The sequence below is a fragment of the Phalacrocorax aristotelis genome, chromosome 22 (genome assembly GCF_949628215.1).
Source record: "Phalacrocorax aristotelis chromosome 22, bGulAri2.1, whole genome shotgun sequence".
In the NCBI taxonomy this organism is placed as follows: domain Eukaryota; kingdom Metazoa; phylum Chordata; class Aves; order Suliformes; family Phalacrocoracidae; genus Phalacrocorax; species Phalacrocorax aristotelis.
In genome coordinates, this window is record NC_134297.1 from 8089233 (window position 1) to 8105760 (window position 16528).

Genomic DNA, 16528 nt, shown 5'->3' on the forward strand with positions numbered 1-16528 from the left:
GGACACGGGTATAGGGACATGGGGGGGACAGGGGGATGCTCTTTAATTTCTGAGTGGCGCCATGTAAACAGGGTTGCACAGAGCCAGCAGCCGGCGGGCAGCAGCGCGAGGTGGGGGGAAGGGGACGCTCGGGGTGGGAGGGATGAGGACAGTCAGGATGGACAAGGATGCTTAGGAGGGGTGAGGATGCTAGGGGAGGGATGAAGGCCCTGGGTACGAGGACAGTTGGGAGGGACGAGGAGGCTCAGGAGGGATGAGGATGCTTGGGGAGGCCAAGGACAGTCACTAGGGATGAGGATGCTGGGGAGGGACGAGGACCCTGGGGACAAGGACAATTGGGAGGGATGAAGATTCTTGAGGAAGGATGAGGATGCTTGGGGAGGCCAAGGACAGTCACTAGGGTTGAGGATGCTGGGGAGGGACAAGGATGCTGGGGAGGGATGAGGAGGATGCTCAGGTGGGGCAAGAACCCTGGGGACAAGGACAGTTGGGAGGGATGAGGGTGCTGGGGAGGGATGTTGGGGTGACAAGGGTGCCTGGGGGGATGAGGACACTGGGGAAGGACGAGGATGCCCAGGGGCTGGGGATCGCTGGGGTGAAGAGGACACTTGGGAAAGACAAGGTTGCCTGGGAGGGACAAGGACAGTAGGGAGGGATGAGGACGATGGTCACAGGGGAATGAGGATGGTGGGGAGGGATGAGAAGACTTGGGGGGACAGCAAGAACTGTTAGGGAGGATGAGGATGCTCAGGAGGGATAAGGACCCTGTGGATGAGGATGGTTAGGAGGGATGAGGTCACTCAGAGGGAGCACAAGGACATTCAAGAAGGACAAGGTGGCTTGGGAGGGATGAGGACACCTGAGAGGGCCAAGGATGGTTGAGGTGGGACAAGGATGCTGAGGGAGGATGTGGACAGTCAGAAAGGATGAGGACAGTCAGAAGGAATGAGAACGGTCAGTGGGGATGAGGATGGTCAGGGGGACAATGACCCTGGGGAAGGAGAAGGACACTTGGGATGGACAACGGTGCTTGGGCCGGATGAGGATGACTTGGGGAGGAGGACCCCGGGGAGGGGCCAAGGACACTTGGAGGGGCCAAGTACACTTGAGGAGGATGGGGACACTTGGGGAGGATGAGGATGCTGGAGAAGGATGAGGAATTTGGGGAGGGATGGGGACACTGAGGAGGGTTGGGTCACTGGGGAAGGATGAGGACACTTGGGGAGGACAAGGATGCTGGAGAAGAAGGGACACCCACCCACCTTGGTGCCACCCACCCTTTGTGGGTGGCTTTTGCTAGCAAAGAGCCCCTTTTTGGGGAACTGCTTAATAAAGCTGGATTTTAGCTGAGCCAAGGGGACTCTGGCCTTGCTGCGCCCTACACCCTGGGGACCACCATGCTCCTGTCCCTCCTGTCCTTGGCTCGCCACTTGCCCTGGCCCAGGGGCTGCCACTCCCAATCCCGTGGCCACCTGGAAAGAAAAGGGGTTGTTTTCCAGCACCCGGCAACAAGTGACACCCTGCACCACCCGTGGTGCCCATAAGCCCGGTGTTGGGGTGCTGCTCACTGTGCTGTGGGATGCCTGTGGCTGCCTCTGTCCCAGTTCTCTGTGGGACCCCCAGCTCTGTCCCCCAGTCCCAGGTGGGGATGGGGACCCCGGGTGAGAAGACCCCCTCCAAGGGTGATGGTGGTGGTGAGGGACCTGCTGGGGAGAAGGCGGGAGATGGTGGTATCACCATGGTGTCATGATAGGGCCACATCCCCGGGGAGGTGAGGATGCCTGGGGTCACAGGTGGGCTCTGGGGACACTCCGCTCACCCCCGTAGCCCCCATCGGCATCCTCGAGGCTGAAGCAGAGGCCATCGACGGCCACGGCCAGCACCCGGGCGAAGCTGGCGTCCAGGAGGAAGGAGCCATCGCAGGAGCTCACCAAGCTGCAGCGGGCACTGGCGAAGTTGTCCTCCGAGACAGACCCCCACCCATTCAGCAGTGACCCTCCTGGCGAGCCCCTCATTGTTGGCTGCTCTTCCTCCTCCTCTTCCTCCTCCTCCTCCTCCTCCTCACCCAGCTCGGAGGCTGGTGGCCCATAGATGTAGCCATAGGTGTGTGGCAGCGAGAAGGACTGTGGCGTGGTTGGTGCTGGGGGGCTGTGGGGGACACCGTGGGGATGCTACTGGCACTGGAGGATGCTGCTACAATGGTGGTGTCCCAGGGGGACGGCGCATACCTGGGGCAGGTGGTGTCCTGGTCCATCTCCAAGTCCTCAGCCACCTGCTGCGGCGTGAGGACCCCATCGCTGAATGCTGACGAGAGGCGCCTGGTGACTGGGGACCTGTCCCTTGGGTGCCTGGTGGTCAGGGACATGTCCTTGGCGTGTCTTCTGGCCAGGGACTTGTCTCTGGGATGCCTGGTGTCTAGGAACATGTCCTTGGGGTATCTGGTGACCAGGGACATGTGCTTGGGGTACCTGTTGCCCAAGAACATGTCCCTTCGGTGACCAGCGACTGGGGATATCTCTTCAGGGTGCCTGGTGACTGGAGATGTGTCCCTTGGGTGCCTGGTGGCTGGTGAGGTGTCCTCAGCGTACCTGGTGATCAGAAACATGTCCCTTGGGTGCCTGGTCACCAGTGATGGGTCCCTGAAGCACCTGGCAGCCAGGGACATATTCTTGGGGTACCTGGTAACCAAGAATGTGTCCTCGCAGTGACTGGTGACTGGGGACATCTCCGTTGGGTGCCTGGTGATGGGGGATGTATCCCTGGGGTGCCTGGTGTCTGGGGATGTGTCCTTCGGGTACCCGGTAGCTGGGGACATTTCCTTTGGGTATCTGGTGGCCAGAAATATGTCCCTCAGGTGCCTGGTCACTGGTGGTGTTGTCCCCGGGGCACTTGGTGGCCAGGGACATGTTGTGGTACCTGGTGGACAGGAATGCGTCCCTGTGGTGCCTGATGGCTGGGGATTTCTCCTTGGGGAGCCCAGTGACCAGCAATGTGTCCCTTGGGTGCCCACCGGGTGGGGACGTGTCCTTGGGGTGCCTGGTGGCTGGTGACATGTTCCTCTGGTGCTTGGTCACCGGTGATGGGTCCCTGGGTTGTCTGGTGGCTGCGGACATGTCCCTGGGGTACCTGCTGCCCAGGAACATGTCTCCACATTGACTGGGGACCAGGGACATCTCCTTGGGGTGCCTGGTCATCAGGGACATGTCCCTGGGGCACCTGGAGATCAGAGATGTGTCCTCAGGGTGCCTGGTGGCCGAGATTGTGTCCTTCTGGTTCCTGGTGGCTGGTGATGGGTCCTTGGGGTGCCTGGTGGCCAGGAACATGTCCTTGGGGCTCTCAGTGGCTGGGGACATGTCCCTGGGGTGCTGGGTGGCTGGTGTCACATCCCTGGGACTCTCAGCAACCGGGGACATGTCCCTGGGGTGCCGGGTGGCTGGTGTCACATCCCTGGGACTCTCAGTGACTGGAGACATGTCCCTGGGGTGCCGGGCGGCTGGTGACACATCCCTGGGGCTCTCAATGACCAGGGATGTGTCCCTGGGGCGCCGGGTTACTGGTGACACATCCCTGGGACTCTCAGCGACCAGGGACATGTCCCTGGGGCGCCGGGTGGCTGGAGATTTGTCCCTGGGGATCCCAGTGACTGGGGACAGGTCCTTGGGGTGCCTGGTGACCAAGGACATGTCCCTGGGGCATGCAGTGGCCGGGGACCTGCAGGTGCAAGGGACACGGTGGCTTTCGCAGCACGGGTTGGGGTGCAGGGCACCTATCTGTGTCTCCAGGGTTGGGGCACCCAGACTTACCGGGTCACCGGCGGGTGCCAGGCATGGGGTGGCCTCAGAGGTGTCACTGGTGACCCAGTGACACCAGAGGCCAGCGAGACGCTGCCCCGCCGTGGTTTTGGGGAGCTGAAGACTGGCAGCTGCCGTGGGTCCCCTCCGGCTAGCACGGCGGTGGTGGTGTCACCGTCACGTCCCCTTCGCTGAGGCCACCCGGCTGCCAGCCCAAAATCCATCCCCCACTCACCTCCGCTCCCGGTGACAGGGACGTGGCCAGGGCCACCCATGAGCACTGGGGTGCTGTGCACTTGGTGCAGCTCTGCATGGGGTGGGGAGATACAGGGCCATGAGCCAGCTCCCCGGTGTCCCCCACATCCTCCCGTGTGTCCCCCCCCATACCCACCTCTCTTGTGGATGCGCTCCCAGGGTGCCGGGTTCGGGGTGCTGGGCGAGGTTCGCACTCCGGGGTGCCCCCCACTGCAGCACCCGGTGTCCCCAAGGGGCGATGGGTGCCCACCGCGGAGGCTGCTGCGGTTGGGGGGCGTGGGGGGGCCGAGGCTTGATGGCTCCAAGGACAGGGCTGGAGGGGAAAAAGTTGTCAGGGCACCCATGGGTGCTGAGCGGGTGTCCCTTGTCCCCTCCATCCTCAGCTCTGACTGTCCCCAGGGCCCTGCTGCCTGCAGAGAGGGTTCCACAGCAATGGGGGGCACCCAGGTGGGGAACCCATAACACTGGGGGCTCCCAGGCACAGGGTGGGGTTATTGGGTAGTCTTTGCTGGTCCCATAGCACACTGGGGGGATCCCAGGCCCTGGGTGGGGGTCCCGTGGAACTGCGTGGGGGTCTTATCGCATCATGTGGGGGGTCTCATTGAGATGGGTGGGGGTCTTATGGCACCAGGTGGACTTCTCCAGAGTACCCTGGGAGGGGGTCCCATGGAACTGAGTGGGGGCCCCATGGCACCAGAGGCAGGTCCCAGCCCCAGGACTCACTGGAGGAGTAGGTTCCCCATGGCTCTGGGTGGGGTTCCCAGCCCTGGGGCTCACTGGAGGGGTGGGGGTCCCATGGCTCTGGGTGGGGTTCCCAGCCCTGGGGCTTACTGGAGGGGTGGGGGTCCTTGCCATCGCTGCCCAGGAGCCGGCTACTGAGGCTGCTGCTGCTGCTGAGGTTTCGCGGGGCACAGCTGCGTTTCCACGGACCACTGAGCCACGGTGAGTCACCAGCCACCAGCCTGTGGAGCAAGGGGTGCCATTGGGGTGTCCCATCCCCACCATACTGGGGACCTACCATGTCCCCCACCCCATGGCCACTCACCTGCGGCGAGTCGCGGCGTCCTGGCTGGCGCGGCGCTGGCAGACGAGGAGGAGGAGGGCAAACAAGGCCAACCAGAGCAGTGAGCCAGCAGCTGCGATGACAGCGGGCTGCTGTAGCACCCGTACCACCCTGTTGCTCTCCGCCATCAGCCCTGCAAGGGCGCCACCAGTGTCACTCTCATGCCACCACCTTGACTCCCACCTGCACCAAACCTTGTTTCCCGTCCCCTACCCAGGATGCTGCAGGTGGCATTGCTGGGGACCCCCAGCCCCGCACTGTTGAAAGCCGCCACCTGGACACAGAATTTGGCCCCAGGGCTTGGGAGGAGGGTTTCCAGGCGGTGGGTGCCTCCATCCACTGTCCTATTGGTGGGGCGCTGCCAGCCTTCACCCATTGACCAGACCTGGTATACACCAAGAGAAAGGGACCCTAGATGAATCCCCCTTGATGGATCCCTGTTGATGGATCCCCCTTGGATGGGATCCTTTGCATGGACCCCCTTGGGTGAACACCCCTGGGATGAATCCCTTGGATGGCCCCCCTTAGATGAGTCCCCTTGATGGACCCCCATTGATGGGTCCCTCTTGGACAGATCCCTTGGATGACCCCTTAAATGAATCCGCTTGGATGGACCCCCTTCGGTTAGATCCTCTTGGGTGACCCCTTTCCTTAGATTGACCCCTTGGATGGATCGCCTTCGATGGATTCCCCACTTAGATGGCTCTCCTGGGATGGACCCCCAACTTGGTTGTCCCCCTTGGATGAACCCCCCTTGTTGAGATCCCTCTTGGATGGACCCCTTATATGCATCCCTTTTGGATGGACTGCTCGAGTGGTCCCACCGTGGATAGACCCCCACCTTTGAAAGGCTCCCTCCTCAGATGGCTCCCCCTTAGACAGACCCCTTGGGTGGACCAGAAGCCCCCCAGCCTCCCCCTGCCCCATCACCCCCAACCTTGTAGCCCTGGATGATGCCATTGTGGGCCTCAGGAGGAGGTGGTTCCCAGCTCACGACCACGGTGCCATTCTCCATCTCAGCCTGGCCCAGGGTGACGTGCTGGGGCGCTGCACTTGGTACTGCCGGGACAGGGGCACTGAGACCCCTGGGACCCCTAGCCGGCCCCCCCATCCTTCACCTGGGCATCCCTGGGGACACCTCACCCCCAGCATACCTTCCTCAGGTATCCAGAGGTGCCTGATGTTGCTGTCCAAACCCTGGGTCCCTCCAACGTAGGGGCGGACCTTGAACTCGTACACGTAGCCCCTGCGGAGCGCGGGGATGACGGTGCTGAGCTCCCTGCCTGCATCGTGTTGGTCCCAGGAGGGGCTGGCAGGGAGCAGGCAGCGGTACAGCACCACATAGCCCTCTGGCACCAGTGCCGGCGTCAGCATCTGGAGGGGATGGGAAGGGTTATGAAGCACGGTGGGATGCAGATGGGACACGGGGACAGAGCTCCAGCCTCATCCCTATGTCCCATCCCACCCTGCTGGTGGGATCATGTCAGCCTCAGATGAACACGCCAGCATTACACCAACCTGCCAGCGGAGCTGGACAGCGGCAGTGGTGGGCAGCACAGTGCCATTGTCCAGGTGCAGCCTCACAGCCAGCAGGTCCCACGGCGCAGCCTCCCGCCGGCCCATTGGCAGCTGGTCTGTGGGGCAGAGGGAGGCTAGCAACAGTGCTGGGCAGGAGCAAGGTCCTGCACCAGCCCAAGCACCCACCCCAGTCACCCATGGCCGGAGACCCTGATGTCTCCTTGGAAGGGCCCACTCAAATGGACCCTTTGGATGGACACCTCTTGGATCGACCTCCTTTGATGGACCCCATCATAGACCCCACTGATGCATCCCTCTTGGATGGACCCTTAGGATGGATTCCTCTCTTTGGATCTCTTTGGATCCCCCTTTAGTGGCTCCCCCACCTTAGACAGACCCCTTGAAATAGATCCCCTTGGAGGAACTCTCTTGGATGGGACTCCTTTAGATAGACTGTCTTGAATGAATCCCATTGGATGGATCCACCCCCACCTGGATGAATCCCCTTAGATGGAACCCCTTAGGTGGACATGCTTGGATGGGCACCTTGGATGGATCCTTTTGGACAGATGCCTTTAGATGGACCTCCTGAGATGGACCCCACTGCTTCAGAAGTACCCCCTTTGATGGATCCTCATTGAATCAACCCTGTTAGATGACTCAGTTGGATGGACCCCCTTGGATAGACCTCCTTGGACAGATGCCGTTGGATGGATCCTCATGGATGGGATCCCCTTGGATGACCCCCTTGGATGGACCCCCTTGATTGGGCTCCCCTTGGATGGACACCTCTTGGATGGACCACCCTTGGGCAGACTCCCCTTGGATGACCTCCATGGACGAACCCCTTGGATGAACCCCGTTAGATAGATCCTATTAGATGACTCCACTTGCGAGGACGCCCCAGCTGGCCCTAGGTGCCCATGGCGGTGGAAGCCATGGAGGTCCCACCACTGACCCTCCACGTGGAGGTGGGCGGCTGCGGCGGCGGTGCCTAGCTGGCTCTGCGCTGTACACACGTAGGTGCCGGCATCAGCGGGCGTCACAGCGTGGAGGCGCAACGTGTGCTCCTGGTCCACCTCATGCCTGTGGATCACCAGCTCTCCATCAGCCCCACCACTGTCCCACCCTGGAGATGGGACACCTCCACCCAGCCACCACCTACCTGCCCCAGGGCAGGTCCCCACGCTCCTTGTGCCACTGCACCCGCGGTGCTGGGTCACCTTGGGCGCCACAGCGCAGCTCCACGGTGCTGCCAGCCACCACCATGGCATCGCTCGGGCGCCGCACGATGGTCGGCTTCTCTGCAGTGGGGGGACATCGAGGACGTGGCACCAAGGCCCAGGCATGATGCGTCCACCACCCACAGGAGACCCTCAGCTTACCCAGGACGGAGACACGGGCGCCCCGGCTCTCCCTCTCGCCCGCCGTGTTGGCTGCCACGCAGACGTAGAGCCCGGAGTCGCTCCGTCGTGCCGGTGCCACCCGCAACTTCCCATTGGTGACCGCGTACCGGTCGCCAGTCAAGTTCAAGGTCACCCCATCCTTCTTCCAGGTGACACGGGGTTCGGGGTGCCCCGAGGGTGGCACGCAATCCAGCTCCAGTGCTTGCCCCGCTGTGGCCACCAAATCACCCGGCTGCAGGCGGAAATTCTCCCGCAGTGCTGCGGTGGGGAGGGGACACCGTGGGTGGTGGTGGGAGGGGGGAGGAAAGGATTTTTTGGGGTGCCCCCCACCCACATCATCCCTCCGAGGTGTCCTTACCAGCTGCGGTTTGGGGTGCTGTGGCTGCGCTGGGGGGGTAGCAGCCTGTGGGGTGACATGGAGGCCATGGATGCACTGAGCAGGCACCGTCTCAGCCCCGGTGGGGGGCGGGGGCAGAGTTAAGGGTATTTTGCCCCCCTGGGGGCCGTACTCACCTCCCTGGCGCAGCACGACGAGGCAGAGCCCCAGGCCCAGCGCCATCACCCAGCCGCTCGCCATGCCACACCCGGCCAGCCTTCCCGCTTCCTCCCTAAATCCTGGTCCCTCCCCGCCGGCACCGGGGCCGGATCCGGCTCCGGATGGGGGGGCACAATAGCCGGACGTGGGGGCTGGGAAGGGACGGGTGGGGGCGGGGATGGGCAGAAACAGCTCAGCTGAGCCACGGCGCTGGGAGCACTCGATCGCGGTGGCACCCACAGCACCCAGAGGCAGCGGGGCTGGGGACACAGGTGGTTAACGAATTTAATTAATCAGAAGCAATTCCCCCCGCCCCCAAGATAAGTTAAGAATAAATGAGCTCTCAGCTGGAGACACCATCAGTAGGGGCCAGAGTGAACGCTCCAGGGGCTCCCAGGCTCTGCAAGCTTAAATTTGGGAGCCAGCCAGGTGCGTCAAGCTTGTCTGTTCTTGGCTGCCACCCACCTCTCGTGTGTCCCCCCCTCTCCGGGGAGGCAGGGGGGCACTGTGATCCACAAAGACACCCAAGGGTGCCGCTGCTGGCCGGGTAGTACGTTTAGTTTATTGGTTAGTAGTGCACCCTGAGCACCCCGGGGTGCCCTGGCACCCACTCCAGAAGCCCCCGGAGCCCAGCTTGCTTGGCCAGCCGCCCTCGGCTTCTCATCCTAAACCTATTTCCCGGGAAGGCCCTGGGGAGAGGCAATGCTGTGAGCCCCAAAACCAGGGGATTTTCACAGAAAATCCTGGTGCGGCAGAGGGGCAGCACTCGGGCCAGGGGTTTGAGCCCACCTTTAGGGGACGGTGCAGCTGGGGAGCTGGGGGGGAAGAAGGGACCACCCTCCCCACCCCCCGTTTAGGCCTCCTGTGCTCGCTTGGGCGAGCTTGCATGTTAGCACGCCCTCCGCTCCATACAGCGCCAGGTGCCTGCGTGCACGGCTCTGCGTGCCGCGGTGGGTGGGCATGGTGCCCTTGCACGCGCACACACCGGCTATGGGTGTGCTCGCTCGGCATGCCTGGAGCGTGCTCCCTGCACGGCCCTGCAGGCTCTGTGCATGCTCTTTGAGCGTGTTCCAAGCGCATTCCTCCCGCATGCTCCGTGCAAGCACTGCACGCGTGCTCTGTCATGCTCTCTGCACGCTCTCTCGTGCTCTTTGCACGCTTTCTGCGTGCTCCATGCGTGCCCCGTACAAATGCTGCACGCATGCTTTCTGTGCACGCTCTGCGCGTGCCCTCCTGCAAGCTCCATGTACACTCTCTTCTGACACTCCACGCGTGGTGTCCCTGCGTGCTCTGCATGCGGTGTCTGCAACTGCTGCATGCACGCAATCTCCACATGCTCTGTGCATGCCCTGCGCAGACTCTTTCTGCACACTCGTGCTCCTTGCACACTCTGTGCATCCTCGGACAGCACTCCCAGTACTGCACTCTCCTGCAAACGCCACACATGGTCTCTGCACACTGCATGCACACTTCCTCCACGTTCCCCACACGCCTGCCCTCCACACAATCCACGCCGTCTCCATGTGCTCCACATGCTCTCTCCTGCACTCTCTGTGCACACTCTCTCTGCACACCCTTGTGCTGTCTGGCACCCTTTGTGCACGCTCTCTGCATGCTTCAGGCATGCTCTGGGTACACCCTCTCCGCTCACCCCTTGAGTGTTACCTCCGCGCCCTCTGTGCGTGCTCCACGCAAGCCCTCTTGCACGCTCCGTGCGTGCTTTCCCTGTGCACTGCGGGCTCTGTGAACGCCCTCTTGCACGCTCCGTGCACGCTCTCCCTGCACGCTCCGCACATGCCCTCTTGCACGCTCTCTCCCGCACGCTCCCAGAAAGCGCGTGCGCTTTCTGCACGCTCCCTGCACGCTCATCCCGCTGAGAAAGCCATTCAAGCGACGCCCCGGGAAGGCGGGGGACGGAAGAGGGGAGCTCCGGGTGGGATCAATAGCAAATTAGTGACTTTACGCCCAGCCGAACGATGCCCAGTGGTGGGAGTGGGGCCACGCCAGTGTCCCCGCTCGCTTGCCGCCGCCGAAGCGCGCACGTGTCCCCCCTGCTCAGGCGCTGATCTCCACGGCGTTGGCCTCCTCCTGCTCCCGGATGACGTGGACGCCGGCAGTCCGCAGCAGCCGTGGGGCGCCACGGGAACGTGCCGGCGAACCCGGTGGCGACCTGTGCGTCCGCGTCGAGGCGGGCGAGCGAGCCGGCGAGCGATGGTAACGACGAGTCGAACGCCCCACTGGTCCCGGCGAGCGACCAGCTGCCGGCGCCGGCGAGCTGGCGTAACCTGGTTCGACCGTGCCGCGGGGTTCGGGCGGCGAATCTTCCTCCGCCTCCGGCGAGTCCTGCCAAAAGCCGAGCGTGGGCGAGCGTGCAAAGTGCGTGGGAGGCGGCACCGCGACGCCAAGCCGACACGCTTCTCCAGCCTCTCACCTTGTCCTTGAGGATGTACAAGGCCACCGGGTTTTTGCGCTCGTGCTCGCCGCTCCGCGGGATGCCCTCGGCTGTGCGGAGGCAAGGCGTTGCTTACCGCACCGGCAGCGCTGGCGTCCCCCGACCCACCACCGCCGCAGCGGGGCCAGCACTCACCCTCGTGCTTCAGGCGCTCCTCGTCCTGCTCGGCGTAGTCGGAGGCAGGTTGTGTTTCTGTCTGCCGCTTCTCCCTGGGGGACGGATAAGGGATGGGGCAGCACCGGGACCGCAGGGGGGGCAGCAGGGAGGGTCCTGTGGCTCAGCTGAGGGAGGGCCCGGTGCTGTGGTGAGAGGGACGGGGGGTGGTGGGATGGGATGGAGATGGGGATGGGATGGGGATGGGATGGGGATGGAAATGGGATGGGGATGGGGATGGGATGGGGTGGGATGGGACAGGATGGGGATGGGATGGAGATGGGACGGGATGGGACGGAATGGGATGGGATGGGATGAGGTGAGAAGATGAGACAGATGAAATGAGATGAGACAAGGCTAAGTGGGATGAGGCAAAATGGGATAACATAAGATGGGATGAGATGGGGTGGGATGGGATGGGGCAGGACAGGGGAGTCAAGGCAGGATGGGATGGGATGAGACGAGAGGAGAGGAGACAAGATGAGACTAATTGAGATGAGGCAAGATAAGGTGGTATGTGATGGGGTGGGATGGGATGGGGAAGGACTGATGGGTCAAGGCATGATGGGATGGGATTGGGGTTGGGATGGGATGGGATGGGACAAGGTGAGACAAGATGAAATGAGACTAAATGGGATGAGGCAAGATAGGACAAGGTAAGATAGGGTGGGATGGGATAGGTCAAGACAAGATGGGATGGGATGGGATGGAATGGGATGGGATCAGGTGAGATGACAGGAGATGAGACAAGACTAAATGGGACAAGGCCAGATAGGACAGGATAAAATGGGATGAGATGGGATGGGGTGGGATGGGATGGGGCAGGACAGGTGGGTCAAGGCAGGATGGGATGGGATGACATAAGACAAGACAAGATGAGATGAGATGAGACTAAATGGCATGAAGCATGATGGGACAAGGTAAGATAGGGCAGGATGGGATAGGTCAAGACAAGATGGGGTGTCATGTGATGTGATGGGACAGGATGAGATACGATGGGAAGAGATGACATGGGGCAGACAGGATGGGATGAGATAGGAGAGGACAAGAGGAACCCCCTTAGGCTCCTCCATTACTCCCAGCCGTACTTCTTGGAGGGTTTCCAGCAGGCACAAACAGTCACCAGGGTGACGAGGAGAAAGATGCCGCCCGTGGAGAGGATGATGTAGAGGGAACTCCGGCCTAGGGGAGAGGAATGAGGGAGGACAACCCCCCCACCACCAAATTTGAGCTGGGAGAACCCACAAAGGGTGGCCAGCCCCGGGTGTGCGGAAGGGGGGGACGGGTGGCTTACGATAGACAGTGATCTTCACAGGGATGCTACGGCCGTGGCTAATGGGGTTCTCCACCAGGCAACTGTAGATGTCATCGTCAGCCATGAGGACACGGGTGATGGTGAGGATCTTCTGGTCGGGGGAGAGGAGCAGGCGGGAGTCGTTGCTCAGCGGCCGCCCATCCTTCAGCCAGGTGTAAGTGGGCTTGGTGCCATTCTCGTGTGAGCAGTTGAGGGTGAAGAACTCGCTGAGCTCCAGCACCGTCGAGGAAGCCACCAGCACTTGCGGCTTTGAGATGGGGACTGCGGGCAAGTGGGGGAGCCACAGTGATGCCATGGCTCGGGGGACAGATGGGCCCAGGGGATGGGAAGGGGGACATCAAAACCCCACCAGGGATGTAGCTTGGCTGCATGGGGTGGTTGAACCCCAGAAACCACCTCCCAGTTGGAGAAAACCCTCCCAAAAAGTGCTCAGGGAAGACATCCCATGGAGAACCCAGCCTCCACTGGACATCCTTCTAGCGCTTACTGTCCACGGTGAGGTTGATGGTCTTCTCGCCGGTGAAGGTGTCGTCGGTGATGGACACCTCCACCTCGTAAGCGCCTTCGTCAGTCAACTGCAAGGGGCTGATGAGCAACGAGCCGTTCTCCAGCACTCGGATGCGGTCACGGTAATCGGGCCGTAGGTTGCCGATGATCTCGGTGCCAATGGACTGGACGACGGTGACGGGTTTGTCACGCTTCAGCTGCCACTTGACCACCGGCTTGTCGGCGCTGGCGCTAGCGTAGCGCACCGACAGCAGCGCCGCTTTGCCCGCCGTGCCACGGACCAGCGGCGTGGGGCTGGTGATGTTCACCCCCGCCAGCAGACCTTGGGGTGGGGAGAGACAGCGGGACACCGAGTCCGGGCAGGCTGCCTGGTCCTCTGAGCCCAGAGAAAAATGGGGAGCCCCCTCCCGGAGCTGCGCTGAGCACCCCCAAAATGCATCCCAACCCTCATGCGAGCAGGCTGGTTGCATGACCCTGAGCAAAGATGCATGCATCACCCTGAAAAGTGCATGGCGGGGTGGGAGCCCTCCTGTGCCCCAGCTCAATGCAACGCTTTGCAAAAATGCACCCCCAAAACTGCGTTGGGGGTGGGAGCGCTCTTGCAGCCGGGACAAGGCTCTGCAGAAAAACTTGCGTGCATCACAAAAAAATGTATGGGGGGTGGGAGCCCTCCCGTGGCCGTGTCAATGCAATGCTTTGCAAAGACGCGTGCATCACCCCCCAAAATTGCGTGGGAGGGCGGGAGCGCTGCTGCAGCTAGGTTGATGCAACTCTCTGCAAGGATGTATGCAGCACCCCAAAAAATGTCTGGGGGGGTGTGTGTGGTAGACCTTCTGCACCCAGGGTAATGCAATGCTTTGAAAAGATGCATGCATCACCCCAAAAATGAGGTTTGGTGTGGGGTGGGAGCGGTCCTGCATCCAGGTTGATGCAACCCTTTGCAAAAATGCATCCATCACCCCCAAAAATTGCATGGGGGGGGTGTGTGTGTGAGAGCTCCCGCGCCCGGGTCAATGCAATGCTTTGCAAAGATGCCTGTGTCACCCCAACAATTGGGGAGGAAGTTTTGCATCCCACCCTCAGCCCTGTTGGATGCTCCGGTGCAGCCAACCCCCCCCCAAGCGCAGATGCAAAAGTGCATCACGGGGGTCGGTGCACGTGCGTTGCTCCTCATCACTGGTTTTAAGCCAAAACAGGCAGGGAAAAAGTGGAAAAAAATGGATTTTTGGGGGACACACTCCCCAAAACAGCCTTATCCCCCCCTTGGCAGCCCAGGGGTCTCACCCATGAACCCCCATCCAGATGCCGTCATCCAACTGTGAACAAACCGCATATTGAAGGGGAGGGAGCAGGAAAAGCAGCTGGGGAGGGCGAAGCAGGAGCAAGAAAGGCTTTAAACAAGCCTGAAAAGTCATGGGACCTATTGGTATGCAGCGTCCGTCCGTCCGTCCTCCCAGGCAGCACAGAGCTCGGCCCCAAACACATGCCCCGACCCAAAAAATTTAGGGGACCCCCATAGGGAAAAAGCCAGGGTGGGATAGGGATGAAGCTTTTAATGCATCCTTGCACCCCCAAATTGCTGCTCTTTAACCATTTCTTCCCTTTTTAACCCAATTGCTAATTTTTTCTCTGCTCTGGGTAATAAATTTAGGAGTTAATTCATAAATCAGGCAATTTCCCCACCTCCTGCAACATCCCTGCTGCAGGGAGGGAGATCTCCCACCCTTCCTGGCTGGCTTTTGCTGAAAAACAGCCTCACCAAAAATCCTCATTTTTCCACTATTTCATCCAATAAATCCCTATTTCTTTGGCAAAAAGCACAGCAGCATTTTTGGGGTGCCCTGGCTGCAGCCTTGGCATTTTTTTTTAGGGTGCAAATCTGACTGGCTTTGCTTTGCATCCTCGGCTCAGCCGGAGGGAACTGAGGCCTCCCCAGGGTCCAAACTCTGGAAAAATGGTGCAAAATTATTGCAGGTCATTTTTTTTCTCCTTGCTGGACCCAGGGCGGGGCAGTTTGGGCCTCATCGAACCCCAAAATGTGGGTATTTAGGGAATAGATGCTAGACGGAACCGAGGTTGCGGTGGGGTGGGGAGAGAACCTAGAAATGGGGTGAAAAATGGGCTTTTGGGGGAAGCTGAAGGGGGGGGTGGGGAAGAAAATAGATTGAGGGATGCTGAAAAAAGAGCAAAAAAGGGGTACGGGGGAAGCCGAAAAGCTGGGGAGAAGCTTGGGGTTGGCTGGTGCCAGATCCACCCCCCAGCAGGACCTGTTTGGTTTTGGAAAAGTGTTTTCCCCAGTTTTTATTCCCTATTTCCCACACATCCCCCTTTTTATCCTCTCCCAAGTGGAGGGGACGCTCGACAGCACAGCAACCCCCCCCAGACCCCCCTACATTGGCTACCCCCCCAACATCCTCCATCCGGATAGCCACCCCAAAACCCATGGAAATATAGGAAAAAAACCCATGGAAAAATGGGGGGAACCCCCCCTACCTGCGTGCAGCGCCAGGAGCCAGGTCACCGGCAGCAAGCAGGGGGGAGCGGGGTGGCCCCGCAGGGCGGCAGGTGCTCCCCACATTTCGGGCAGGTTCGCCCCCCGAATCGCTCCGCTTCCCCACTCCGGGCACGTCCCTCGGCGCTCCCGGCTTGGCGCTCGGCCCCGCTCATGTCTCTTGGGTTGGTTTTTTTTTCCCTTTTTTTTTTGTTCTTTCCTTTCTCAATAGAGCCCTGTGTCCTGGTGGCTTTCGCCTCCCCGGTGGCCTTGATCTGGCATTTATTTGGGGAAAAACCACTCAGATTTGCAATTTCTCCCCCCAAGTTTCCATGTTTTCCCCATCCTGGGGAGACGCTCGAGGTCAGGGGCATCACCCCATTGAGCCTGGCTGAGGTGTGAGGTTTGCCATTCCCTCCGCGGGCAATCCCATGGGATTCAGGGCTCAGAGCATCCCACTAAGTTGTTTTTTTTTAGGGGGAGCATTTTGCAGAGCTGCTCCCCATCCCCCCAAACAAAGCTCCCCCACTTTCCCCCTCCCCCCGCCCCATTTCTTCCCAGGCTTTATAAAGAAGCCGCAGAGGCGTCCAGGCTTCGTTCCAGCCCCAGTGCCAATTAGCGCCGGTTCCCCCAGGCGTCGCTGAATAGGGCAGCGGGGATGCGGGGCAGGGTGCCCGGAGCCACTTCCCACCCCCACACTGAGACCTGCCAAGCTCATCACCCCAGTGAGCCCCTGCTCGTCCCCGTCCCCCCCCACCCCAAGGAGGCTCTGCAGGCCCCAAACAGGGTCGAGGCCTCTGAGCATCCTGCCCCAGCGGGTTGGAGGTGCTTTGGGGGAGATTTTTTTTGGGGGGGGGTGTTATGCGGAGGTGGTATGGGGGGGTGTTTTGGGGGGACTTTTTGGGAGAGGCTATAAGGAGGGTTTCGGGGGATGCCATAGGGAGATGCTTTGAAGGACTTTTTGGGGGATGTTAAGGGGGTTACTGTGAGGGTGGGGAGGATGCTTTGGGGTGATGCTGTAGGGGGGCCTCTGGGGGGGATG

General features: G+C 61.1%; 2 protein-coding genes across 14 annotated transcripts; both read right to left on the reverse strand.

Moving 5' to 3' along the window:
- Positions 1-26: 26 nt before the first annotated feature.
- Positions 27-8660, reverse strand: ROBO4 (roundabout guidance receptor 4). Of its 12 annotated transcripts, none has more exons than XM_075116089.1 (20): positions 8547-8658; positions 8392-8436; positions 8013-8291; positions 7793-7931; positions 7586-7713; positions 6628-6743; positions 6264-6483; positions 6047-6168; positions 5323-5494; positions 5092-5242; positions 4878-5008; positions 4183-4359; positions 4027-4098; positions 3804-3942; positions 2917-3711; positions 2649-2828; positions 2229-2618; positions 1820-2148; positions 1569-1706; positions 27-1472 (listed from the first exon to the last, which is right to left on the reverse strand). In XM_075116089.1, the coding sequence occupies exons 1-20, from the start codon at positions 8608-8610 to the stop codon at positions 1327-1329; spliced, it is 3933 nt and encodes a 1310-aa protein (XP_074972190.1). In that variant the 5' UTR covers positions 8611-8658; the 3' UTR covers positions 27-1326. The 12 variants fall into 12 exon arrangements, with proteins under 12 accessions (XP_074972190.1, XP_074972191.1, XP_074972187.1 ...); XM_075116090.1 differs by having other exon boundaries at positions 2229-2348; positions 2469-2588; positions 2679-2828; positions 3804-4098; positions 8547-8657; XM_075116086.1 differs by having other exon boundaries at positions 3804-4098; positions 4899-5008; positions 8547-8659.
- A 99-nt stretch (positions 8661-8759) lies between these two features.
- On the reverse strand, positions 8760-15953 carry HEPACAM (hepatic and glial cell adhesion molecule). Of its 2 annotated transcripts, XM_075116099.1 has the most exons (7): positions 15489-15953; positions 12976-13317; positions 12468-12749; positions 12262-12355; positions 11156-11229; positions 11000-11070; positions 8760-10911 (listed from the first exon to the last, which is right to left on the reverse strand). In XM_075116099.1, exons 1-7 carry the CDS (start codon positions 15571-15573, stop codon positions 10624-10626), a joined length of 1236 nt encoding a protein of 411 aa, XP_074972200.1. In that variant the 5' UTR covers positions 15574-15953; the 3' UTR covers positions 8760-10623. The 2 variants fall into 2 exon arrangements, with proteins under 2 accessions (XP_074972200.1, XP_074972199.1); XM_075116098.1 differs by lacking the exon at positions 15489-15953 and having other exon boundaries at positions 12976-13618.
- Between the last annotated feature and the right edge of the window lie 575 nt (positions 15954-16528).

Coding starts and splice junctions, on each gene's coding strand:
- ROBO4 (XM_075116092.1), bottom strand. CDS start 8,610: ATGGCGAGCGGCTGGGTGATGGCGCTGGGCCTGGGGCTCTGCCTCGTC. Junction 2,619..2,648: donor AATATGTCCCTGGCTGCCAG/GTGCTTCAGGGA, acceptor ACTGGTGACCAG/GCACCCAAGGGACATGTTTC. Junction 1,707..1,819: donor TGCCGATGGGGGCTACGGGG/GTGAGCGGAGTG, acceptor CCTTCTCCCCAG/CAGGTCCCTCACCACCACCA.
- HEPACAM (XM_075116098.1), bottom strand. CDS start 13,489: ATGCATGCATCTTTGCTCAGGGTCATGCAACCAGCCTGCTCGCATGAG. Junction 11,230..12,261: donor TGCTGGAAACCCTCCAAGAA/GTACGGCTGGGA, acceptor TCCGTCCCCCAG/GGAGAAGCGGCAGACAGAAA. Junction 11,071..11,155: donor GGAGCGCCTGAAGCACGAGG/GTGAGTGCTGGC, acceptor GCCTCCGCACAG/CCGAGGGCATCCCGCGGAGC.